The sequence below is a fragment of the Chelonia mydas genome, chromosome 11 (assembly GCF_015237465.2).
Source record: "Chelonia mydas isolate rCheMyd1 chromosome 11, rCheMyd1.pri.v2, whole genome shotgun sequence".
In the NCBI taxonomy this organism is placed as follows: domain Eukaryota; kingdom Metazoa; phylum Chordata; order Testudines; family Cheloniidae; genus Chelonia; species Chelonia mydas.
This window is the reverse complement of record NC_051251.2, coordinates 62,693,532-62,721,497: the sequence shown is the minus strand read 5'-3', so window position 1 is coordinate 62,721,497 and position 27,966 is coordinate 62,693,532. Positions and strand designations below refer to the sequence as shown.

The following is a 27,966-nucleotide window of genomic DNA, read 5'->3' as shown; positions in this document are numbered from 1 at the left end:
ACTGCAAGATTTAGGCAATCCGTTCTTGCCAAAGTTGTTTTCTTCCAGTGCTACGTAATAATGGTGTGATCCATAGGAGTACAAGAGCTTGGTCTTTATTTCCCATCCCCAGTCACCCACCATGGGGCAGGAGTATGAAGGGTTATTTCCCTGTCAAATGATCTTGATCTTTATCCACTGACTGCACTGGCCACTGTTTGCAACTCCTTGATCCTACTCAGTTGATACCAGTCTTCACTCTTCCCTGAACACCGGAGAGTAAACCCTGCATGAAACCCATGAAAGTCTGTTGTAAAGTAGAGATGGACTTGAACGAAAACTCCGTATTTGCACACCCCTATCCATTGACGAAGTGTGAATTTGGATCCCAATTTTACCCGGCGCACTCCAGGGCTTCCACTGCTGCATAGCAAAGTCCATACAGGACGTGACTGTGCTGCAAGCTGGTGCGCTGCAGATTCACATCCTGGCGTGCCGGGCAGTAGCTTGTTGTGTAGACAAGCCCCATGCCGGCTGTAATGTAACTAAATTGCAAAATGGGGAAACAAAAAGTAGACAGAATGACACAGGTGAATGGATGAACTGTTTAATAATACCTGCTGTTACATAGCACTTTTCATCCATAGATCTCAAAGCACATTGTAAAGGTCAGTATGGTGATCCATATTTTATCGCTGGGGAAACTGAGGCTTGAAAGGTGAAGTGACTTGCCCAAGGTTGCTGAGCAGGCCAGTGGCAGAGCCAAGAAGAGAACCCAGGTTTCCTGAGTCCCAGTCCAGCTTGATAGCCGCTAGGCAACATTGTCTCCCTGACTGCTTACTGACAGGTGACCTGCCCAGATCTGGCCTGGTAATCCAGTGGTAGTGTTGTGCCCTGTATCAGAGAGAGAGACCCACCTTATAGATTGCCTGTTCCTTGTCTCTGACTTCTCGGAGAAGGCCAAGTAAGAGACCATGACCAGAAATCATACCATGTCCCTAGGAAGGTAGTGCACAGCCATACCACTCGTTCAGAGCTCAGGTATGATTCATAAAAATGTAGCTTCACAAATTTACTACTTGTGATTTTCCGTTTTAATTTTTAGCATGGGACATTTGAAGTGTGTATTTGGTCTGATTTGAAAATAAGGCCTTGTCTACATTAGAAAGTTTTACCACTCTACCCAGTATAATTTCAATAGTACAACTCCTGCTAGGTTGGATGAAATTATATTGGTTATGCTGGTGTTAGCTACTCCCGTAAGGGAAGAATAATTACTATAACCAGCATAAATCACCTTTATACCAGTATAACTGTATCCACACTGGGGCTTTTACTGGTTTAAAAAAAAAAATCACACCCCTAACCGACATAGTTATACGAGTACAACTTTTTAGTGCAGACCAGTTCTTTATTACCAAAGCCTCAGAAACATTGAATGATTTTTTTTTATTAGTCAACTCTTTGTTTGAAAGGCTTTTTCTTTCCACAGTATAAGGTTTCTACTTCTGTAACTATCATTGCACGTGCTTCCCTGACAGCTGTAGAAAAACTCAAGGGACTCCCACTGTATTAATTCTTTCCCTGGGAGAAGGTAAGGATGACAAATAAAAGAATATTGTCCAAGCAGCTGATGCGTGGGAGGGTAAAATAACTCCAACCCCTAACTACCACTGTATCGAACATCAGTACTGTGTAGAGTCCTTGGAAGAGAATGAACAATTTCCCAATGATGGCTGAAGAATTTAGAGGTCTTCCTGGTTTGGGAACTTTCCAGAGAAGAGTCTGTCTCTCAGAAGCTTTATGTCCACTCATATCTATTTCCCTCTTTTCAGAATCTTCCCCAGAGAATACCTCCTTCAGCAGATCCACCTGTATTCCCTTGCAGACCTACAGCAGGTAAGTTTCTTGCGCTGATTATACCTTTCTTCTGTTTGCCCAGTAATTTCCCATCCTTTGCAAATGACAAGAATGACACGCTTTCCCCAGCTATTAATGGTGGTGGAGTTAGCTACACATCCCAATCTCTCGGAGGTTTGTCGTTTGGCATACAAATCTTGGCAAACATGGATGTTTCAGCGCCAAAACAAAGGTTTATGCCACGTGTGTGCATCCTGGAACCAGGAACAAGTCTCTGCAATCCTTATACAAGGAAAACTCCCTCTTCCTGAGTCAAGACAACAGGGTTTGGACAACACAAATAAGGGCTGGCCTACATTGGAAACTTACATCAGCACAGCTACATCTCTCTGGGGTGTGAAAAATCCACACTCCTGAGAGACATATCTACGCTGACCTAACCCCCGGCTTAGGCAGCACGAGGAATTCTTGCATAAATTCGTTACCTCCCCTGGGGGAGGTGGATTAACTACAGTGACAGGAAGCTCCTCCCGTGGCTGTAGTGAGTTTCCACACTGAAGGGCTAAAAAAACACAGCTACCAGTGCCACTGTAGCAGTTTAAGTGTAGACATGGCATAAGTTAGTCCCGATGGCGCAAGTGGATGTGTAACCAAAAGGAAGTACGTATGCATCGTTGGAGAGATGGAGTGGAAACCTAGGTAGAGTAGCTGTGGGGCAAATGTTGGCCTGGCCTACCCTGGGAAATTGAGGTGTGTTAACACAGTCGCAGAAGTATTAATGAGTGTGGTGTTAAACTCTCTGGGTAGCTCCAGCCAAAGCATGGTTAGCTTGACCCGATCATCCCTCAAGAGTCTCTGTCTGTACTCATTGCTGAGTAGTGTTAATTGAAGCTGAATGGGAATCCTGAGCGCCAACTTGGATTGGGCCAAAAGAAATCTGATGAGGTTCAACAAGGACAAGTGCAGAGTCCTGTACTTAGGATGGAAGAATCCCATGCACTGCTACAGGCTGGGGACCGACTGGCTAAGCAGCAGTTCTGCAGAAAAGGACCTGGGGATTACAGTGGATGAGAAGCTGGATAGGAGTCAGCAGTGTGCCCTTGTTGCCAAGAAGGCCAACGGCTTTAGTAGGAGCTGCATTAGTAGGAGCATTGCCAGCAGATCGAGGGAAGTGATTATTCCCCTCTATTCGACACTGGTGAGGCCACATCTGGAGTATTGCGTCCAGTTTTGGTCCCCCCACTACAGAAGGGATGTGGACAAATTGGAGAGAGTCCAGTGGAGGGCAACGAAAATGATCAGGGGGCTGGGGCACATGACTTACGAGGAGAGGCTGAGGGAACTGGGATTGTTTAGTCTGCGGAAGAGAAGAATGAGGGGGGATTTGATAGCTGCTTTCAACTACCTGAAAGGAGGTTCCAAAGAGGATGGATCTAGACTGTTCTCAGTGGTAGCTGATGACAGAACAAGGAGTAATGGTCTCAGGTTGCAGTGAGGGAGGTCTAGGTTGGATATTAGGAAACACTATTTCACTGGGTGGGTGGTGAAGCACTGGAATGGGTTACCTAGGGAGGTGGTGGAATCTCCATCCTTAGAGGTTTTTGAGGCCCAGGTTGACAAAGCCCTGGCTGGGATGATTTAGTTGGGGTTGGTCCTGCCTTGAGCAGGGGGTTGGACCAGATGATCTCCTGAGGTCTCTTCCAGCCCTAATCTTCTATGATTCTATGATTCTTCTATGATTCTAACTCATACCTGCTTAAAGTACAGCTCCGCCTTGTCTCCACAGTTTTGGATGTGTTAGGCTTGGTCTACACTTAAAATGTAGGTTGACATAGCTATGTTGCTCACATTCCTGAGCAACGTAGCTTTGCCAACCTAACCCCAGCCATAGACAGAAGAATGCTTCCATCCACCTAGCTACCATTGCTCGGGGAGGTGGAGTTCCTACAGCGAAGTAAAAATCCCTTCCGTCGCTGTAGACAGCATCCACGCTATGTGGCTTTGCAGGCATAACTAAGATACAGCAGTTAAGGCCTTGTTAGCACATGCCACCAAACACCTTCTAAGAGAACGCTTTTTCCTTAGCCCCGCCAGCTACTGGATTATTCGCATCCTGAGGCAGGAAGACGCTGCTTTATGGCTTATCCCTTATGAATTTTTTATCCTGTCTAACGCACCTTTATACAGGGTCACTGCATCCGCACTAGGCGTCGTGCTGGTATAACCGCAGCAGGACAGAATCACACCCCTAACTGATACAGTTATGCCAGTACAAACGCTATCTATAGAGAACAGATTCGGCATTTTTTGAAAATTCTACCGCTTTCAAAATCTGGATTCGGGGTGGATTTTGAGCACCACTTAAAACACCAGGGGTGTTTTGAATTGGGAGTTTTCATATGAGCCCATTTCTCATTTTCACTTTGCATTTCTTGCCTTTTCTACTTCAGAGTGGTCACCATAATGTTTAGATTGGATTTTGGTATTTCACTCCATTGTGTTCACTTTGCCCTAAAAGGAAAGGGGAGATTGCTTTAAAATGTAGGAATAACCCCTCGGGGAGTTTAACCCTTTAGTGTGACTAGTAATGTTTACATAGATTTGAGGCAGGAATTGTCTCTTTGTTCTGTGTTTGTATAGCACCCAGCACAATGGGGAGCTGGTCAGAGCCTGGGGCTCCTGGGTGTGATACAAAAAATGTGTTACCTTCTGAGATACTACAAATGAATAATAATGAGGCAATTAACCAGACACGTGACTTAAAATCAGGCCATCTTGGGTTACTGTAGCCATCGATAATCACCCAGATGTGTCCCAATAATACACTTCTTTGCTTCAGTCTGTGCTAAACAAGCTAAACGGATAGTCTGCTATGCAGCATCCGTATTTCAGCATGGGACAGATGGAATGACAAGAATTAGCTTGGCAACAGGAATTGAGGGGAGTTGGGAATCCAAGTTTTGTGTTGCAGCAAATACACAGCGACCCAAAGCTGAGGCAACAAGTAGTTTGTGGGCTGGTGCAGTTGTGGGATGGGACTAATTCCACATTTTTAAAAAAGCCAGTCATCTGAGGAATAAAACTGCTTCCGTGGCTTTTCAGGATTTGCTGCTGTCTCTTCTTTCATAATCAAACTATGAAGTCACAAGCTGCTTAAATCAGAAGTGTCAGTCTCCCTGGTGGGCCAGTCTATTCGCCCCCAGCGCCTTGTAAGCTGCTTAATCAGTTCCTAACATTGGCAGTAGAGATTTAGAAGCAATCAGCATTTTAGCAAAGTCCCTGTGGGAGTGGGGATGGGCAGGAGTCACAATGCAGCCATTTATTTAGCAGTTGCTTCCAACATATTTCTTTGTGTTTATTTGTATTTGCAATCTTCCTACCCCCCTTCCCCTGACTCCCCAAATTTATCATGGTTAGAAGCAGTGTAATTCAATTACTGTTTCTGCTGGGGTGGGTTAAATTGGATTTAGCTTTTAATCTAGCTGTATCCTTGTTGTCGGCCTGGAGAGTCTTTTCCTCATTTCAGAGTCTCTGCATTTGAAATCAGGTTGCCTATTTCTGTCAAAGTGAAACCAAGATGGGGAGGAGAGAGATAGAATGGAGCTAATAGAGGAGCATTAGTGCCCTTAAAGACACTGTTTAGCCCCCATATCGTACTTTGCCATTGTTGCTGGTTGTTGGCTGCCAGTGTGTGTTTTTTTTAAATGCCTGAATATTTCCCCTATTTTTGATTCCTCCCCTGCTCATTTCCTTATATCCTGGGATTGCTTTAACACTCTGCCCTGCTGTCATGTAGAATGTGTGTGTTGGGGGAATTAACCAAAAGGTTTATTAAAGGTTTATAGAAAGATAAGGCATGGTGAGTGAATTAGAAAAGCAGGGAGTGGTAATCTGCAGAAATGGTGCCCTCTCCCCCCAAGTGACTCCAAGCCATAGTCTGATGTATTTGCCCTGCAAAGGGCTCTTTAAAATGCCCAGAAAACAAGAAACCTCTCTCTGCTGGACAGCTGTTTTTATAAATGTGCTATCTGGGGGGCTGTTATTTGCACGCTGAATTTGAGGGTGCAAGAAGAGAGCTTAATGAAAATTCATTTTTGCCTGAGGTGAAGATGGTGATGCACAATATAATTGAGAGGGAAATCTAATTTAAGACTCATGCCTGGTGCAGTGGGGGGTCCTGGTGTCTGACTTGTGCTTCTAGGTGCTACCACAGTACAAATAACAAACAGGCATCTTGATAGTAAGATTCCAGGATTGCCACTCTGTCTGTGTGGCTCCGTGTGAAGCAAAGGGAGCAGCTGCAACATGGTTGAGAGCTCTTTTTGTTCAGAATATCACCGGGTTCAATCACCACTGGGATGTGTGGTCTCTACCGTCCATTTTTAAGTTCTCAGCCATTTTGACTTAACCAATGTACCCCCATGCTGTGTACAGCTGCAGTAAGGCGTGTCTCTATGCCCTGCCAAGAGTCCTGGAGCATTGTGATATCAGAGTTGACTCAACATATCCCCACCCTTACTGTACAGTTAATTTGTATGGAACGGTTTCATTGGTTGTATGAGGGAGACCACACAGAGAGTGTGAATTACTTGGCCCATCTGCCCCTCTGTGTGTCCATCCGCCACCCACACAAATCAACCCAGATCTCCCAGCACAATCCCCCGCCCGACACAAATCAGCACAACCACCCACCCACACAAATCAACACAACCACCCACACAACACCACATGACAACCCTGAACACACACAGTTCCTCACCACCTCACATGCGCCTCATTCACCACCTGCAAAGATCAACACCAGTGTCCCAGCACAACCCCCCAAACACAGATCAATGCAGCCAGCATACACAGTAACCCCAAACACCACTCTGAAGCCCAGAATGTCTGTTGAGTCAGTGTGAAATGATGGAAGCAGCTGCAAACCTGCCTGAGAGCTCTTTTTGTTTAAACTATCACCAGGTTTCATCATCCCTGGGATTTGCTCTGTGTTACTGACCGGCTTTTAAGTTCTCAGCCATTTTTGGCTTTTTTGACACATGTGGCTTTACAAATTACACTTGGGTGACAGCCTAGGCTTCTGCTACTTGTAATTAGCTAATGGTGTGGGGGCTTTTATTGCTGTGATCCATAAGGATGGGGTGCTGGCCTAGTGCGGGAGGGCTTAGCCTAGGAAGGAAAACAGCCAAGTAATATGTCATTAGTTTTGGAAACCTGCCAAACTCCTAATGGGATAGTGCTATGCTAGCACTTTGCTCATTCACAGACACAGCTAATGCAGATGTGAGCAACCTGGCAGGCCTGCCCTTTAACCAAAGAGAAAACAGGTGATGTTCTTTATTCACAGAAGGATTTTTTTTTTTAATCAAGTTCTCACAGCAAAACAGTGCCCCAGTTGATGACACCCAATCTTACAGCTAGCTTAGCCCAGTTACAGGAGCTTGGGCAGCATGTATTCTTAGTCTCTCCCCAAGCCTGATCTCTTCTTCATTGTTCGCACAGGCATTCACAGGCAAGATAACTAATTAAGAGCATTCAGATTTAACAAGCAGAAAAACAAAGTGTGACAGCTCACCTATTCTGCCCCATTGGCTATGGTTGTGTTCCACTCCAGCCATCACTCTTCATAAGCCCCTGAGAGTAATCTGGTGTGAGTCAGGAATGAGGCCTCTATTAAAACATCACTAAATCTCTGTTAGCTTCTTTATCCAGGGCTATTCCAACCAATTAAAGACTTAGATAAGGGGACGTTCCGGTAGTAAGTGGCAAATATTGACCTAAAATGATGATGATTTTTAGCAGATGTAGTTCTTGTGACGGTTGATGCAGTTCTCACTACTTGGACATTTTGCTGGGTTCTAAATTAACTGTAACCATTCAGGGAAAAGATCAAAGGTGTCATTACAAACAGCTAAGTGAAAATATCTGCTCAATAAACCGGGGTGGCCCAGAAAGCAAACAAGATATCCGGTTAAATTAAAGAAAGCTGTATACAGTAAACAAACCACTAACTGACTAGTATTCAGAAGAAGTGTCCCCTATGGGTAGAATATCTTTTATGGGGATTTCTTTCACCTTCTTCTGAAACATCTAGTACCAGCCACTGTCCGAGACAGGATACTGGACTAGGTGGACAATTGTTCGGATCTGGTACAGCACTTCCTATGCTTTTGTTGAAATGTTTTATAAATGTAATATTGCCTGATAACTAAAAAGGTGAAAAAAATGCTTCACCAAAGCCTGCATCTCACCTGAGCTATGCTCCAGCGTCTTGTGATGACCAAGCTAGAAGCACTTTTGAGGAGCAATACAAATGCTTTCAGGGCCAGTTCACTTTTCTAACAATCTCAAATCTTTTGCCGGAAAGGCCAGCTTTTCTATCCTGTCCATCTCTCTTGCTAATTGCAGTACTGTTTCCAGGATCACAGAGAGTGGGGAACTGTAATTATTTTTTCCTCGCAGTTCGTGATCATTCAGCATGTCTGACTGTTCTATCCTAGTATGGTTATTGAGAAATGGCGTGTGGTTGGGTTATAATGCAGCGCTTAGTGACTTTAAAACCCAGGGGTGGCAATCTCCTTTTTCACCCAAGGTACTAACTCTAAAACCCACGTTTTTCCAATAAAATTTGCAATCCGTACACCACAGACTTTTTCTGGCCTAGCTGTATGGGTCAGGGGCGTGAGGAGGTGTAATCCCTGATGACAGCAGTGCTGGCAAAAGCCATGAGTAGAGGCGCAGTTGCACCAGCAAAACTGAGCTTTTGCTGGTATAGTGTATGGCTATGTGTTTATGGCATTGCTTATGACTTCCTCTGAGGCTCGCACAGTAGGACGAGTAGTAAGTTTACAAATGGAGGGATACAAAAAACAGGGCTTCAAAAACAAACACACACAAAAACAAAGCAAGAACTCTCCTAACTTTCATAAAATAATTTTTCTTTACATGTGTGTGGCTTCCACAGAGTAAGCGGTGCTGGGGGTGCAGTCAAAATCCCCTCTGGCATTGCCACTCGTGAGTGATGCAGCTGTCCCAAAAACCCTTTAAACGCACCACGGTATCATGTATTGTACCTGTTTATACAGCATGCGTGTGTATATACTGCACGCATAAACAGACACATAGAGGAGTGCATGACCATAAAAATTAAATGATCTGCCATCAGATCACCCTCCAAAACAGTCACCCTGCCTCTCACTAGTGATTAAGCCTCTCAGATATTTTCCTGTGCCTAGGGCTCCTTTCCTTGCCACAGTCACTCCACTTCAGTGTGGTTGGAAACTTTATACCTCAAAGATTGCCAGCTCTGAGACTTCCTTCAACTGGGCCAGCACGAAACGCCAAGCAGAAGACTCTCTGGAGCAGCTGATATTTCAGGCGAGTATTAATTTCCCAAATTGCTGGCAGCTCGAGTTACATTTAGTGGTAATGACAAGATTGGCCAGCTTTCTCCTTTTACCTCAATACTTGGGAACAAGGGAGTTGCTGTAATTCAGAGTGGCAACAGGACTGGTACACTGCGTCAGACAGCAGAAGGCATTTTACGGTTAGAGAGAATTTTGGATCGTGAAGGAGGCTAAAGTCATTGTGGTAGATGGTGGCCTGGGAAATGAGTGGATATGAGTTTAATTAGATGTGTCAAGGTCTTGGCTATTTTTTTTTTTTTTAAATAACAAAAGGGCTTTTTTGTTCTGCTTGAACCCCAAATTTGCAACAGGGCTTCGAAACTATATTCAGCACATTAAAAATTAGATCTGTAGTCAGACTCCCAGGCCATCATGTGGGGAGAATGCAGTGGGACCTGCCTGCTGTAATGAAACTTTCTTTAAAACAAACAAAAAACAGTGTGACTGTATTTGCTTGTGCAAAGTGCTGGATTAATAGCTCTGGAAACTGAATTATTTTCAGGTACACCTAGCTAGCGGCAATACAAGCTTCCTCACATTGTCCCCTGCACTGTTTTGAAAGGCAGTAGATATAGATATGGGGAAGTCCTTGTTATCCTTATTGAGCCTGTACAAAAGGGGAGACAATGATTACTAGTGAGAGTGGTATTAACTGTGATGTGAACATTGGTTGACAGGGAATCAGACTGAGTCCACACTCACTCTACTCTAGCCATCGAACAGCCGCCAGGTAGCGAACAGCTTTTGGTGGCTACCACCCTGGCTTGGATTTGAACCAGCATCAAAACTCCTTTTTCCGAGGGGGTAGAAGCAATGTCCTGGATTGTTGATTTCAATGCTTTGCTTCAGAGGCTCCAGGCTGTGCTGTCTGGCTGGACACATGGCGCTGGCTCTCCCTTTGCACCGGCATGACCATATGAAAGACAGCAAAGCACATTACTTCCCCTTATGCCGTTGGTCAATGTAAGCATTGCTGTGGGTGCCACCAGGATGTTTCACAATTGCATATTGCAGGGAGAGGTGACCCATGGGAATCTCTGTATGAAAAACATGGTCCATGCTGGGAAAAGGTTTGAGAAGCCCTGCATCACAGGATGCCAGTTGTGAACCTGGTTACAGTGAACCTCTCCTTGTAGAGAAAACATTCTGCAAAACAAATTCTTTCATTCCATCTACCTCCATTACCATAGCGTCTGAGCACCTCACAATCTTTACTGTATTTATCCTCACAACACCCCTGTGAGGTAGGGCACTGATATTATCCCCATTTTACAGATGGGCAGTTGAGGCACAAAGGGGCTAGATGACTTGCTCAAGGTCACAGAGGAAGTCTGTGGCAAAGCAGGGAATTCAATGCAGTCTCCCAAGTCCCAGGCCAGCACCCTGACCACTGGCTCATCCTGCGTCTCCATTCCAGGAAGTTTGACTGCCCCACAGTGATGGCTGCACCTTATGTTATGTTGTGGTTTTTCTCCTTCTTTGCCACACAGAACCAAGGGCCCGATACGGCAAACTCGGAGTCACAGCTTGAAGGATTGGGCTCTGACTGCATTCCCATCCCTCAGATAACACATTGCCTGTCCAGCCAAGCCACTGACTCAGGCCCCTTTCTAAAAACTAAAATGCAAGTATCATTTCAGGTTTGTCCCCTTCAATGAGATAAAGGCAAAAAGGTTTTAGAAGGTGACCTGGACATACGTCAACAGTAGGGGTTTCTGAGACACCCTGAGGTGCAATGTCCTTGATCTTTCGCTCCCCGGGTAGGTCATGTCTTGGGAACAACCGTGTTCCAAAAGGCATCTCCTTAAAATAAGATGAGCCGAACAAATGGTTCCACCCCTGTGCTAGGCGGAAATGTTTCTTGTTCACAGTGTCAATCATTAAGTGCACAGCTGAGCATCTAATTGCATCCTAGCTTTTTTTTTTTTTTTTTTTTTTTTAATCAGGTGCGTCCTGTGTATGTATTCGTGTGTGTGTGCGCGCATCTGTGTGTGCGTGCATGCACACATTTTCAAGTTAAGGAAATTGTTCTCTGTTCCCTAACATGCAAATTCCCAGTACACTTTATGTCTTGTTTGATTAACACAGCCTTTGACCTTAGTTTCAATACCTGCTTCTTAAAACCACCTATTATTCATCCCCACTACCAGATTAGGAGAACGCCCAGGTGTGACGGAAATTACATGTAGTGATGCCATCTTGGAGCCTTGAAACTAGGGTTGCCAGGTGTCCGGGGTTTTTTTGGAACGTCCAGTCGAAAAGGGACCCTGGTGGCTCCGGTTGGCGGAGGGCTGGCAGGCTCCCTGCCTGGCTCTGCACGGCTCCCAGAAGCAGCAACGTGTCTCTCTAGCTTCGAGGTGCAGGGGCGGCTAGAGGGGTTCCACGTGCTGCCCCCGCCCCATGTGCCGGCTCTACAGTTCCAACTGGCCAGGAACCACAGCCAATGGGAGCTGCGGGGGCAGTGCCTGCGGGCGGAGGCAATGCGCACCACGCAGAGCCGCTTGGCCATCCCTGCGCCTAGGAGCCAAGATATATGTTGCCACTTCTGGGAAGTCCCTGAGGTAAGCACCTCCCAGAGCCCGCACACTGCAGCCCCTCCCGCACCCCAACCCCCTGGGCCAGCCTGGAGCCCTCTCCTGCACCCAAACCCCCTCCCAAAGCCTGCACCCCGGACCCCCTCTCACGCCCCAGCCCTGAGCCCCCTCCCACACCCAAACTCCATCCCAGAGCCTGCACCTCCCCGTACTGCAACCCCCTGCCCAAGCCCGGAACCCCCTCCTGCACCCTGAACTCCTCATTTCTACCCCGCCCCGGAAGCTGCACCCTTAGCCTAGAGCCCATACCCCCTCCAACACCCTGCCTCAGCCCAGAGCCCCCTCCCACACTCCGAACCCCTCAGCTCCACCCCCAGCCCCGAGCTGCCTCTTGCAGCCCAAAGCGCTCAACCCCAGCCCCACCCCAGAGCCTGCACTCCAACCCCTGCTCCCGCACCCTGAACCCATTATTTCTGGTCCCACCTTGGAGCCCTCACCCCCTCCTGCACCCCAACCCCCTACTCTAGCCCAGTGAAAATGAGCAAGTGAGTGAGGGTGGGGGGAGCGAGCGACACATGGGGGATGGAGCGAGCTGGGGCGTGGCCTCGGAAAAGGGGCAGGGCAGGGGGCGGAGCAAGGGTGTCCGGTTTTGTGCGATTAGAAAGTTGGCAACCCCACTTGAAACCTCGGGGGAAAGAAGAAAGGCTGGGGGAATGAAACGCTACGAATGTGAAGGTAGAAGCTTTGGCACAGGAGTCACCGTGTGGAGCTCGGCGTGGGTCTGGCACCAGCAGTTTCAAACCGTGCTGTTTACTCTGAGGCACTTTGGCTCCTTCTTCCTTGTGTCAGCTTGAGCTTTTTCACCGCATTGCTTGGACGTGCTTCATGAGGGCCTTTCTTTTTCCCCACTCTTCCCATAAATTATATGCTTGCATGTTACAGAGAAGCAGATGATCTTTATTATCTGTGGACCTTATGGGTTTTTTTCCTGTTCTCTCTCCCCCATCTCAAAAGGTATAGACTGATTTCCTTAGGTGTAATTTCATGTTAACACAGTGGTCTGTTCATAAGAGGAGACTGTGTCTCATTTCACTGGAGGGCCATGCAGTGCTGTATGCTCAGAGAGGGTTTCCGGGTGCAGCAAGGGAGAGTTTTATCGCATATAAGGAAGCAAGTGCACCTTGCCTGTTGCAAGGCATCTCAAAGCAAGTTAGCAACGGACGTTTAATTGAACTGACTCTGTTTTCTCTTTAATTCTTGCCAGTGTGTACTGCTAAATTTCCTTGGGGGTGGTGTTCTCAGCTCTGGGTTTGTTATTAGTTAATGCAGCAGAAGTTCATTCCTGTGCAAGACAGGTTAAACTTGGGGAATTGTGTGGGGGAGGGGAGCAATCGCAATTAAGATTCCTGGCGTCCGGTCCCCATCCTGCACACAGCACTTATAGGACATGGATGGTTGTTCCCAGTTAGTGTTGAAGCTCTGTAGATGCCTACAGCAGTTGCTGTGTTATCAAGCTAAATCTTACGATTTTTCTTCCTGTGTAATGGGAAAGTTCCATTTCTCCAAGTCTGCTGGAGGCAGCTGCTAACTTGTGTTTTGTTCAAATACAGCCTGTTACAGAGGAGAAACACAGCTCTCAAACACATGCAAAAGGAACACCTCCTTTGTTTTATTTGTTCATAGCGCCTAGTGCCAACCAACTTCATGGCCCCTTGCACGAGGCACTGTATTACTCACATATGAAAAGACAAACCATGCCCTCACTAGCTTACAATTTCAATATGCGAGATGGGTGAAGGGTGGGGAAAGTGGCACAGCATAAAACAGATGATTCGGAATTAATGAATAGAAAGAGTACTGGACTTGACAAGGGTGACACAAGGAATCAGTGGCAGAGCTGGGAATTGAACCCGCCTCTCCTGAATCCCAGCCCAGTGCCTTAGCCACAAGATCCTCCTTTTTCCCCTTTCATCTCGACTAAAGATGAATTGTGTATTGAAATTGTAACAAGAACATTGTAAAATTCAGGATCTGGCAAACTGAAAAAACTTCCAGGAAATCCATCGTTGGCAACCTAGGAAAATCTTCACCTCCTCTCGCCTCACACTCTCTCACTCCTTATCTGCTCCCTCACTCGAAATGGTCAGAAACTTACTGGCATGTATTTTCCCCTCCCTTGTATATTTGGCTATAACTTGTGTTATCATTAGCTAACTATATTACGACACACTGGTTCCTGAGTCCACAGCTTGAAGACCTTTGAGTGAAATCCTGGCCCCACTGAAGTCAGTGGGAGGTTTGCCGCTAACTTCAACCAGAGTTTTACCCTTTGTGTTTCAATACCCCCATTCCCACTCCTAAGAACAGCCTAAAGAACCACTGTTCATAGTTAAGGCCCTCAGTCCACCCTTCCCTCACCCAGGTCTCCTGATGTTTTTCAAGGAATATAGTGCATATCACCTGTAACAGATGAAGCACAAAGAGAAGAGGCTGAAAACTCTTTCTGAAACACATTGCAACATCAGGGTTTTTCTTTTAAATCTTGTGTCATGGCTGCCATGGAGGTGAGGAAAGAATGCTGGGGTATGTACTTCTCCACAGTGTCCTTACCGGCAGAATTTTTGTAGCAATGGACAGATAAGAGCTAGTAGGCTAAGGCTCAATTTGGATTAGATGGTGTTGATTCTGGGGGAGTGAGGGAAACCTCCAGAGGAGTAGCCAGAAATTGATTTAGAGGACGGTTGGAGTATAGAAGTCCTTAGATCATAGGATGCTCCATGAGTTTCCTCCTTAAGGCTTCCTTCTTTCATGAGACAGACACTAATCCACAGTATTTAAAGGGCTTCTCCACCATTACATTGTATAGCTAAGGATGATGATTGAGGTTAAAATGTTTGACACCACTTCTGGTTTCCCAGTGCTTCTTGTCCTTTTTGTGTCTCCCTCTTACGCTGAATAAGCCCCTCAGAGCAAGACCTGTCTCTGTTTGTGCATTGTACAACATCAAGTGTATTCTTGGCCTTTATAAATAATCATAAACTTTATTTCAAAAGGATGAAGGGTTGGGACAATGCTGCCAAGGTTTGAATCTGTAATTCTAGATATCCTAGGGCAGCGTTTCTCAAACGGGGATCCTTGAGGGTACCCGAGGGGGCTCCATGGGACCCGCTGATCAACTCCTCCCCCTTCTTCTATCTCCAGGAGATTTTAGGGGCTAAAATTCCGGCAGTGCAGCGGGGCTAAGACAAGCTCCCTGCCTGCCCTGGCTCCGCCCCACTGTCAGAAGCACCTGGCATGTCACTGTGGCCCCTGGGGGGAGGGCAGGGGGTCTGCACGCACTACCCCTACCCCGAGCACCGACTCCGCAGCTTCCATTGGCTGGGAACTGCGACTAATGGGAGCTGCAGGGGCAGTGCCTGCAGGCGGGGCAGCACACGGAGACCCCCTGCCCACCCCCCACCCCCCGCCTAGGAGCCGCTGCCAGAGGGATGTGACGATCGCTTTCGGGAGCCGCCTGAAGTAAGGGCCACCTGGCTGGAGCCCACACCCTTCACCCCCTCCCGCACCCCAACCACCTGCCCCAGCCCAGAGACTGCACCCCCTCCTGCACCCAAACTCCCTCCTAGAGCCCTCACTCGCTCCTGCACCCCTGCCCCAGTCCAGAGCCCACACCCTGCTCCCAAACTCCCTGAACCCCAATCTCCTTCCCCAGCCTGGTGAAAGTGAGCGAGAGTGGGGGAGAACGAGCGACGGAGGGAGGGGGGATAGAGTGAGCAGGGGCGGGCATAGGTGGGGCAGGGGTGAGGCCTTGGGGGAAGGCATGGAAAGGGGGCGGGGCCTGGGGCTGAGAGGAGGGACTTGGGGGTCCACGAAAAAATTTAAATCAAAATGGGGGTTCTCAGATTGCTAAAGTTTGAGAACCCCTGTTCTAGGGATTACATACCACTTACCCCATCCCCTCTGTGCCTCACTTGTGTCTACATGTAAATCCAATGGAGGGAGAAGTGGAACAGATTGTCCAATGCTCCAGATGAGGTTTATTAGGCAAACCAGTGCTTCTAAAGTGAGTGCCTTCTAATAAAAGTTATCTTCAAGGAAATACACCAGCCCCTACATAAGTAGTTAATGTTACTGCCTCAGTGTTGGCTTATAAAACAACTTTATCACGTCTGTGACGATAATGATTAACAAGCTGATTTACAAGGGTGGGGTCACAGAGGCATTTGGCAAATTTACTGTCTTGCAGTGGCAGTTATACAGTATCTGAGTTTTACGTGTTCTCACCTCTGTAACTGAAATACTTAACCCTGGACTGCTCAGAAGTTTTGCAGTCACATGAATGAGAGTGTGCAACTTGGCCTCACTTGTGTGTTTTTAGTGGCTCAGGAAGCTAAACATCTAGTAATACAAGTTCAGAAAATTTGGGATATTCCTGGTTTCCTTACCGATGTTAATTTTCTGGTCATTCTTCCACTATGGAATAGTGACAATGGCCCAGATTTTTAAAGGTACTTGCGTGCTGCTGTGCTCACTGTTGTAATGCCTCACTGATTTCAGAACCTTAACCGCAAGTGCCTAAATCCCTTTAAAAATTATATTTAGGCTCCTAAATCAGTGAGGTGTTGCAACGCCAAGCACAGTGACACCTAAATACCTTGTAAAAATCTGGGCCAGTATGTTTCGAGAGATGACATTACGTGATGTATCATGGTTATTGTCATTGTGTCACACCTCAGCAGGCATGGGTGGCATACATCTAGCATACAGAGGCTTATAGAGAATTTTGTCCTTAGTTCAGGTTGTACGAAGGTTTCCACTGAAGTGCTGCTTTTGTGCTCGCATCCTCATTTTCAAATGTCGTATGTCCTTTTTTTAAAAATACTTTTTTTTTTTTTTGAAGTTTTCTATTTTAATTTTTATCCTATGGTAACTCAGAAATAATGGCCCACCAAGTCCAAACTGGTTTGATTCAGGAGCCCTTGATGCAATCGAATACAGTGTGACTTTTTCAGACGTTCAGGTGCTTATTTTTTGGAGTTGCTCATCTTGGAAATAGGGATATATGAATTCTCTGGTGGTCTCGTGCAAACTTTATACTATTTACCAAAAGTCTTGACAATCTTTATGCAGGTCACCAAAGATATTGATGTCATCTGTCCTATGCAAACATCTGGTGCGCTTCACAAAGTTAGCCAAAGGTACACAAGGATTGCTGTACATCTGATAAATCCCACAAGTACAAATCATGCATGGACTTCAGTGGAGGTTACAACTCTGGTTCCTGAAATATTCTTTCTTACCTGGCATTGTTAGCAACTTCCTCCCGTGTACCCCCCCACACACACACACACACGCACCCACACACACACCGGGGAAATGTCTGAAAAAACTTAGAGCATTCATACATCTGACAGTTTTTAGAAAGGGAACCAAAGTGGCCTTGATGCAAGGAGCAGGAATTTCTGTGATTCTGGACTTGAGTGTGAGGATGTGTGGATGAAAGTGTATTGAGGCACAAACTGTTAAGCTTTGCAAGTTTTGTCAGCCCCCTTCATGGAGCTTGGTGGTCTCAATTTGCAGGGAGTTTGGCCAATCATTTCTTTTTGTCCACTTCCAGTTTCCAGAGATTCACACTCCCAGTACATCTCTGTTGAATAAAACAATCTGAGTTGGAGGGTAATTCAGTCTCCATCTTGTCCAATCGATCCTTGGGCTCTCTGTTGAGGTTGCCAATGCAAGGGTGCCAGTTACATTGTCTGTTCTGACTGGAGTGTCTGTTCATGGGGAACTAAACTGGTTCTACCAACAGATCACCAAATAGTCACCTACCGCTCATACTTTCAGTCACTGGCCGCTGCGGCTAGGCTTGAACCAGTGATCTAGAGGTGAAATGCTCTGCTACTGTTCAGCTGAGCCATCCAGTCCCCTAGTTAATTTTTAATATTAGAAAAATTATTGCAACATTGTGTTCACGCTTTTGTAGTGGGGTTGGATTGTGCAACCTTCACTCACGTGGGTAAGCACTTACTCATACAAGTAGCCTATTGACTTCAAGGGGACTAGGATGTGAGTAACTCCTCATCAGTGTCAGTAAGGGTCTCTTACGGCATATTTCTCTGTTTACAATAAGAATTTGAATTACAACAGATTAAAAGCCTATAGCTGAAAGATATTCAGTGAAGCTGGGCAGGACAGTATTTATTATATATATTAGTCTAAAAGGACAAGATAAGGAAGTGAAAACCGGACTAATTCCTGCTATAGAGGAGTCAGGCAGCCATCAAGGGCTGCAGTCTTACTGACAAGCAGTGAAGCTTTGAACAAGTTCACGTTACCATTCATGTTCACATTAATCTGATGTCCACAGGGATTTCAGATTGAACAATAGCCCTTGCTCCCTTTCATCTTCAGCATCCTCCCGGTTTTACAAAGCTTGGTCGCTCCTTACAAATTACGTCCAGGCTACTACCTAACCGAATGAACAACGCAACAGAGAGAGAGAGAGAGAGAATACAGAGAAGAGAGAAGTGCTTGAGTTACATGTTTTCATAATTTCTTGACTTTGCTGGGGGTGGCTTGTGTATTTTAAAAGTCACCTAGGACAATTCCTTTGCCTTTCTGGGCTGGGAAACGTGCCATTTGTTTGGTACAAGAAACAGCATGCATTTTGTTGATCAGAGCTTGTCTACACAGAACGCTAGTGTAGGCATGAATCTACAGGTACTAGCTTGCCGTTCGAGTGACATCCCATTACTCCTGTAGTTGTCAAGGAGGGTGCTGTAATGTACTATAATCGCACCAGTTTTAGAATCGCCATGAGAGGATGGCTCAGTGTCTCCAAAATCATTTTCAGATTGACTAATTGGGCTATTTTAGTGAGGGAACTGCTGCGTGCCAGCACATGACTGGGACCCCCCTCACCATAAATAAATCCTGACACTCACAATGTAAAATGCAGTAAGGAAATCGTTTTAAAACATACCTCCACCACGTTTTTTAACACGCTGCAGAGTTTGACTTAAAAGACAGACTTTTCCTACACCCTCAATCTGTGATCCCCACCACAGGTGAAGTAGAATTTAAACCCCAGCAATGGTTATTTTTTGGTTAAAATTATCTGGGAGATTTTAAAGCTTTTTTCATTATGTGTTGAGACTCTTATATTACATACAGCGCCTAGCCCAGTGGGGCACCGATCTCAGTTGGGTGCTACTGTAAAACAAATAATAATTATTCTGAGGAGTGTCATGATTTCCAGTCTCCAAGTTCTCCTGCTCCAGTGAGTGGCATGTGGCTTTAAGTTTTAATAATATAGCTTAGCAAGATTTTCTGTCTCATTTAAAATCAAGAGGCTCCATTTTTCCCCCCCAAACATAGAAACCAAAAATTACCAGCCGTGGTCACATTACTGTAATGGAATAAATGAGCCCATGGTAAGTATTCTATGAGATGTGAAGAGTCCTTTTTCTTTTCTGTTCTGGTCAGGTTCTTATACCACACCCGTCCCCGTGGGGTCTGAGCGCCTTCCAGTAAGGCAACGTTTGCTATTTTAAAGAGCTTGATTGATCAGTTAGATGGATTAATGATGGGTTTGGAAAGAAGTGTCCTCCCTCACGCTGCCTTTTTCTCCTAATTATTGTGCTTTTCCTTGCAGTGGGTGTAAATGTTGTCGGTTGGCCAAGGGAGGGTGAAAGGGGAGAGCTGAGATAGGTGGATCGTGTGAGCCTTTTTCCAATCCCACAGACCATCACTGGCTGCAGCACTTGAACATGACACTGCAGTGTCCCTGTGCAACACATGAGTAATAAACAGCTGCACTCGAGCTGTGGTCTTGAGAAACCAGCGTGAGGCTCTTGCTCGCTTTCCTTTTTCTTTAATATAGTTGTAATTTTTGATCGCTCCGCAAGAAAGCTTCAAAGCAAATTGATGCCACCTCCTACCCTAGAGTGCCCGAGGAGGAAGAGCTCTTCCTCACCAGTGCCCCTACCCAGAGGCCAGGCACAGTGTGGAGTGCAGGGGGTTCAGTTCGCATTGCTGGCCATCTGGATGGCCCCTGAAGAGTTGTTTCTGTGCCTGGGGAGGACCAAGGCCAGGGATCTGCCCTCAGTGCACTTGGATGGCTGCGCTGCGGGGAGCACCGGTTTTACAGATGGTGACCCTCCCCATGCACCCTTGGGCAGGGTATCTCCTCCTCAGTGAGCTCTGGCACCGGTTAAGAACTACAGTCAAACCCTTCTCGAGCACTATGGCAACTGGCCTACAATGCCAGCGCTGGGCTGCTCCCCACCCAATGAAAACCAGACTTGTGGGCTTGTAAGTAACGAGTATGGCCTCAATAGACTGTCACATCGCAAAACTAAGACATGTTAGGTTGACATGCAAGCTGGGCTGAATAGAGGCCTAGTGAGTGAATGATCGACACTGGCTCCTGTCCTGGGCACCTCAGTAAAGTGTTCAGGCTTCTAACCTGTGATGAGTGCTGATGGGGCACTCCTGTTTTCACCACGGTCACACAGGCCAGTGCATTAGAGCCCCTCAGGTTTGAAATCTAGGCATCTAGCTGCTTATTTAGGCAGTTGACTTCAGCAGGAGCTGTCATCCCTCAGGCTCCTGATTCAGAGGGCTAACTTTGAACACCCGGTTTGAAACTGTGGGCCACAGTCTCCTTAGTTCGTCTTGGAACGCACAAGCGCTTCTCATTGGTGGCTGGACTTGTGTTTCAGATGCTCCCCTACCTGCTCAGAAAATGGGCCATGTCCTTTCCACCTGCACTCACCAGGTTTTCCGTTGAGGGGCACTGAGAGGACGCAACCTCCACTAGGATGCAATGAAAGAAAACTTTAGCTACCTCATGTCTTAACACTAAAAGCCTCTACTGAAATATGGCTGCGTTGTTGCAGAGGAAGATGAACATGACTCAAACATATAACCAAGGGGCCATAGTCTTCTGTCTTGGGGAAAACAGGCCGGTTCCCCTGGGGAAGGACTCTGTGGCTCCTCTTTCTTTCTGCTTTTAACCCCTCGGGCTTGATCACCCCTCCTTTCTGTAGGGGACTGAGAGGAAACAAAGTCTGCTATATCCCTATCTGACTAGGTTCATTTAACACACCTCCTCCTTTCTCCATCTATATGTTTTCATAAGGCTCGGGATCTGATTTCAGCATATATTTGCAGGACTTTCATCCTGGGACTCGGTCTTCCTAGTGCTGAAATGTCTAAAAATCGACGTCTTGGACCTCAGTCTCTCTCTAGAGAGTGCTTGGTTACAGGTCCCATGCTCCCTTTCCCTCAGCCATAAGATGCCCATTACAGAGGCATTATGGTGAAACTGTTTTCTGGGACCCATAGTTAAAAATCCACAGATCGCAGGGCCAGATGGAGATCAATATTGCATTCTCATGAGATACAAACATTAAAATGAAAAAATTGCAAGGAAATGTCCTATCCACTGATCAGCAATGGTCTGTGATGAAGTGAAGTAACTCTGAATTTGCAGACACTAAAAATGGCGATAACATCAGTTTGATGTTGCATTTTGTCCTCATCCTCAAATGCCATAAAAGAAGCTATTATTCATATTACCGATTGGGGTGCGTGTTGCTTTTGAAAACTGGATCTTCACTGCAGTAGCATGTATACACACCAGAATTATCAGTCAAGCCAATACACTGCTCTGATAAAAAATGTTTCATGGAAAATATACATCAACTGTCCTCACCGTTCTGGCCATCTAGGCTTTCTCACGGAGACCGTGCAAGTCTTTGTGGACAGAACTGGTTTGCCATTAGGTGATGTACATTGTACATCTGAGTTTAATCCGCAGCTCTGCCATAGTCTTCCTGTGTGATGTCAGTCAAGTCACATACTGACTCTTTGCCTCAATACTCCATCTGTAGAATGAAAATACTTCCTTTCTCCCTCCCTTTGCCCATCTTGTCTATTAAGACAGAAAGCTTTTTAGGGAAGTTGCTGATTTTTACTGTATGTTTGCACAGCTCCTAGCGCATTGCGGCCATGAATTCAATAGAGGACACTGAGTTACATTGGAATACACATTAATCATAGTAATTTGCAATGCATTAGTAAAACCCAAATTTTGCATTTCTCTGGGTGTCCTGTCTAGTCTAAGTCTATCTTGCGTAGATTGTAAGCTCTCTGGAGCAGAAAACTGTATTTTGTGTCTTGTGTAGACCTGAGTCTGTTGTCAGTGCTTACTAAATACAAAAAAATGGAATATAAAATTGAAGTCTTAAGTCACAAGGCCAGCTGTATAACGATTACCAAAAGTGATATGGGTATTGAGTAAAACCTAGATGGACTGTCTGCATGAAGTTAACATAAGATGAAAGATTCAATGGCTATAGGATTGGCATTTTGATCTGAACTTTTTTGTCCTACCACAAATGTGAATTAGGAAGGACTAAAAGAGTCCAGTTATCCAGATATTGGCTGGAATGTTGACCCAAAAATGGCAATACTGGGTCAGACCAGTGGTCCACCTAGCTCAGTACCCTATCTCTGCGTGTGATCAGTACCAGATGCTTCAGAGGGAATGAACAGAACTGGGCAATTGATCAAGTGATCCATCCCCTATTGTCCAGGCCCAGCTTCTGTCACTTGGAGGTTTAGGGACACCCGGAGCATGGGGATGTGTTCCTGGCCATTTTGGCTAATAGCCATTGATGGACCTATCCTCCACCAACTTGGCTAATTCTTTTTAGAATCCATTTATTCTTTTGGCCTTCACAACATCCCATAGCAGCAAGTTCCACCGGCTGACTGTGCATTGTGTGTAAAAGCACTTCCTTTTGTTTGTTCTAAACCTGCTGTGTATTAATTTCATCTGGTGACCCTTAGTTCTTGTGTTATGTGAAGGAGTAAATAACACTTCCTTATTCACTTTCTCCACACCAGGCATGATTTATAGACCCCTGTCATATCCCCCTTCAGTCGGGTCTTTCCTAAACAGATCAGTCCCAGTCCTTTTAATCTCTCCTCTTAAGGAAGCTGTCCCATCGCCCTCATCATCCTTGTTGTCCCTCTCTGCACCTTTTCCAATTCTAAAGTATCTTTTTTGGGATGTGAGACCAGACCTGCACACAGTATTCAAAGTGTGGGCGTACCAGAGCTTTATGATATCGTCTGATTTATTATCTATCCCGTTCCTGACCCTGGTGCTTCACACTGCGTCACCCTAACTACATTGATCTAAGTGCTACGCTTCTCGCGGAGCTGTAGTTATTAGGTCGGTGTAGTGGGCAACTTACATCAGCGGGAGCAACGTTGTACTGTAGACACTTACAGAGTTAGGCTGACATTAGCTGCCTTACGTCAACCTAACGCTGTAGTGTAGACCAGCGTAACTATCCAGGGGGCATCTCTCAACCTCTGAAATGCATATAGAAGTTAGTGCAGTGCTGTATGAAGCAACAGCTGTATCTTGCCCATAGGACCAAGCACTTGCTACACCCTGTTCTGTGTGCTGGATCAGTCCTTAGATCCCTAGGAGTATTGCAAAGGATCTTTTCCTATTCAAAGGGGTGCTGTTGGGTGAGTGCCCATGTAGCGGTAAAGTAAGGGTTAATGTTAAAACCAGGCCTCACTTTACTGATGTGTAATTTGTAGCGTGTGCTGTCAGGGGCTACAACATTATCCGTGCCTTCCTGTTAGAAAAATGCCTGTAAGTTATTGCCTTTGCTGAAGCTGTGTGTGTACATTCCATGCGTCGGTGTTGGAAGAGCCTTTCTTTGGGGGGGTTGCTGCCGCTCCCGGAGAGTTAACGCTCTTTGAGGTGCAGAAATTGAAGCATTTCCACAGGCTTGGAGAGGGAGCAGGGAGTGAATGAATCATGGAGAAGTGTTCTTTAAATGACAAAGACGAAACTCCGGGCCCTGCTTTCTCCTCACACGTTACTTGCATTCTGACACAGACCTGATTTCTTTTTGTTTTAATATTTAAACAAGAGTCCTTCAAATATACATAATAACTCCCTCCCCCCATTTAGCCAGTCCTCTTAGTCTGTTGGTTCCAATTATGATTTTCTGGCCAAGGTTTTCTGACTGGTGATTGGGGGCACCTCAGCTGCTCAGTGCCCCACGTAAAAGAGGCCTGGCTTTCAGGCCGTGCTCAGCACCCACCCTGAAATTCAGGTCCCATTAAGGTGACTCGGGTTGGGACCCAAAAAATACCTGAGGCACCCCAAAATCACTAGCCATCTTTGAAACTCTAGACAAGACGTTTAAGCAACACGGCTGCTGTGTCTCACGCTTCTTGGATGCCTCTAAACTTCCATCCTCCACCCCCCCACCCCACCCCGCTTGATTTGGACTTTTGACCCTCTTGAGTTTGAAAGCAAAAGATCTTACTTTCGTTCTAACACTGCAGCATTAACTTGTTGCTCCTCAGGTTTGGATCTGCCTATAAGGTTAGTGTCAGTGCCTTGAACCAAGCCTTCATGTTCCGTTACATGCAGTGACCTTTCTGAATTGTTTATGTTCCACTATAAGGGATCTTCCTATGCCAGGATGCAATAGGAACGTCATTTTCCCCTCAAACATGAGCAGATGTCCTATCTGTAATGCTGGCAATAACATCGCCGCTTCCTGTTCTCGCAGATGTTCTCAACAGTGCAGAGCTTTGGCAAGGAGGGGACACTTCCATTCAGTGGCATCCATTAAATTTCCTTTCCTGCTCGTGTTCTCCCAGTGATGGTGATGGGAAGGGTGGTGGGATAGAATGGGCCTTAAGAAATAACACTGCTAGACAGAGATGAAGAATGCTACTGGGATTTGTATTCACCAGCTTTGCTTTGAGCTTCACATTGGCCACGTTGGCTTTGTATCAACTTGAAATATCCAGTGAAACTCAAATGGTATGAAACCATGTGATTTAAAACCATTGGGCACAATGTGTTGAAAATCCATGTGAGCCCAACCTGGCAAGTTAGGCACACGTTTAAATATGATCCTTCATCTATTTGGGAGCTGGGGGCATCTTTAGCATACTCCTTTAAAGAACAGTTATGATGTTCCTATTAACTGTAGGTCAGTGTGAAATCCTACGACACATTTCTACCAGTAATCTAGCAGGCTGCCATTCACACCATGGGAAGAGAGGGGAGGAAAGGTATCATATGAGGGCCCTGTGCTTTGCTCATTACTCCCTACACTAGCAGAATTTCTTAAAGTTCATGAAATTTTGTCTGAAGAAGTATTTTGCCTGAAGCGCCCTTATTGAAAGGTTGTCACTGAATCAGAAATTTAGAGGAGTGGTGTGGCTAAGGGCTTAATCTACATGACAGTTTTTTCACACCAATAAGAGAGTGCAAATCACTTCTGATTGCCTTACACTATTGTCTGATAGTGGATTGATGTGGGTCTTTTTGATTGGAGAACTGGTCACTTAAGGGGAAACTGGCATTTCCTTTGAATAATTTATTTTAGAATTCATCTAGTTGTAGAAAAGAATAAATACAATGTTGGAATGGTTATCGATGTACCAAAAAATCACCTCTGTTAGAATTAGAAACCTCCATTTGATCAATGGGAAAAATAGATTTGGGTGCAGAGTTGTGTTTCGTGATAAAAGTGAATGAAGAGAAAATTCGGATTTTAAAACATCATTGGCGGTTGGGCCAAAAAAATGTGAATAAAAAGTAACAGTAAAGGAAAAGAATTTAAGGTAGTTTCACAGATCTTTCTGCATTTGTGTTTATATGAAAGAATGAAACTCTTCTTAGGCTTGTCTACACGGTGGGGTAGTGCGCTCTGTGGGGGTGTGGTTTCTAAAGGTACTACACGTTGCACATTAATTGGTCTGTGTGACCGCCACTGGTGTGCACTAAAAGTTCCCTAGTGCACTTTAACTTAGTACTGTTTCAAACAGCACTACGTTGAAGGGCACTAGGAAATGATTAGTGTCCACCAGCAGAGTCTGCCCAGACCAGTTAGTGCATTTTAGAAATCACACCCCCTAGAGCGCATTCCCCCATGGTGTAGACAAACCCCTATCTTATCCCATTGTGCCTTGGTATTTGAACATATGTAGTACAAAGAATGATCCACTATTCAGTAATGTAAGTGCCATATATACACTTAACGGGGGAGCGATCACATGAATTTTCCACTTTTTACCATGGTCAGTTCTGCACAGATTTGACCATTAATATTACTTATGATTTTCATGCAGCTATAACTGGGAGTTATATTCAGATTATTTCAAGTTTCAGAGTAGCAGCTGTGTTAGTCTGTATCTGCAAAAAGAACAGGAATACTTGTGGCACCTTAGAGACTAACAAATTTATTAGAGCATAAGCTTTCATGGGCTACAGCCCACTTCATCGGTTGCATAGAATGGAACATATAGTAAGAAGATATATATATATCTACATACAGAGAAGGTGGAAGTTGCCATACAAACTGTAAGAGGCTAATTAATTAAGATGAGCTATTATCAGCAGGAAAAAAAAACTTTTGTAGTGATAATCAAGATGGCCCATTTAGACAGTTGACAAGAAGGTGTGAGGATACTTAACATGGGGAAATAGATTCAATATGTGTAATGACCCAGCCACTCCCAGTCTCTATTCAAACCCAAGTTAATGGTATCTAGTTTGCATATTAATTCAAGCTCAGCAGTTTCTCCTTGGAGTATGTTTTTGAAGCTTTTCTGTTGCAAAATTGCCACCCTTAAGTCTTTTACTGAGTGGCCAGAGAGGTTGAAGTGTTCTCTTCTTATTTCTTATTTCCAGATTATTTCAGCTGGCTGTGAGTAGACACTTCCCTGTCTTAATGAAAGTGAGACAAACCTGTCACTGTTTCAAGGAATCCTGCTCCTTTATGGGTTTGTTAATGTCATTGTTTTCTTCTTCCAGGTCATTGAAGGAAAATTGGCTCCTTTCTTGGGGAAGGTAATCAAGTTTGCCACCTCTCATGTGTATAGCTGCAGCCTTTGTAGCCAAAAGGGCTTCATCTGCGAGATTTGTAACAATGGAGAGATCCTTTACCCCTTTGAGGATATTTCAACAAGCAGGTACAGTATGCTTCCTTTCATATGTTTTACCTGCATGTCTTATCCTCTCAAATTCCAGGTCAAATGACATTCCATTTCAGCGCTTGTGGGGAGTGGGCATCACTGGTTCGCAGTTAAGGATGTCTGCCCTGGACTTGTGTTCCAGAGAGGCCATCCCTGAGCCTGCATGCAGATAGATGGAGAAGGGCCACTTTGTCATTTATCTGGTTCAAAAGGACCTAAAGACCCATTTCACATAGCTCTCAAACACCTGTAGATCCCACTGCTAACGCTCAAAAGGATAGAGGTGCCCAGGGGCTGCTTTCTAGCAGGAATACTTGAAATCTCCCTGTGGCTAAGCACAACTGAGTTTCACAGGGCCCTACAAATCCAAAGCTGAGGATGACTTTTTAGGTCTTTCTTGCCTTCGATTTCACTGGACCTATGGAAGAATGTACCCATGCGTTATTAGATAATAATCACCTCTTCTGAGTTACGGCCGCTCCCTTACTGTGGGGTAAGGATATAACTGATACTCTATTGTCCGTGTGTGTATACATAGATTTATATTGACATCCATGTGTACACATATGCACACACACAGACAGAAGTCGTCTCACCCGCTCACCACTAAAATGTAGTTGCCTCTAGGTGAGAATACAACAGCTGTTTAATAACAGTCTGGGAACAGGAAGTGAAGATGGATAGTGTATCCAGTTGAAATCACATGGACAGTCTAACAAGGCTCAATGCAGTAACCCAAACTGGAATTTGACCAGAACACTGGAGCAATGTTCTTACTTTTTGAAGAAGTTTCTTGGGTTTAGAACAATCACAAGAGGTAAAGACCTTGAATTTCTTATCCATCAAGGCAATGACACCTCCAGCAGTACAATCTGTCCTTTGCAAATACACCGTCATCTTAATTTATTGTCAGGTTGCATTAGTAGAATTAAAGCAACAGAAGTTAGAGGAGCCTACTCTGGGGACGATCAGGATCAGCTTGTTAAAAATTCAGCGTTGAGTTGACAAAGATCTCTGTGTCAGGAGTGGCCAAGGCCAGCCTGTTGGGGGTTTCAGGCTGACATGTCTTTCAAAGAGTATTTGCACATTCTTTCTCTGAATTCACATTCCAAGAAATGTGGAGACAAAGCATGGGACATAAATTAAACAAGGTG

At 45.4% G+C, this 27,966-nt stretch overlaps 1 protein-coding gene across 3 annotated transcripts in view; it reads left to right on the top strand.

Annotated features, from left to right (window-relative positions):
- Positions 1–27,966, top strand: part of PLEKHM3 (pleckstrin homology domain containing M3) — a 132,935-nt gene that overhangs the window by 72,076 nt on the left and 32,893 nt on the right. For all 3 annotated transcript variants that reach the window (XM_037911888.2, XM_027834050.3, XM_007071828.4), the window contains 2 exons: positions 1,815–1,878; positions 26,652–26,809. In XM_037911888.2, the coding sequence (XP_037767816.1) occupies positions 1,815–1,878; positions 26,652–26,809 (222 nt within the window). The remainder of the gene's footprint in view (positions 1–1,814; positions 1,879–26,651; positions 26,810–27,966) is intronic.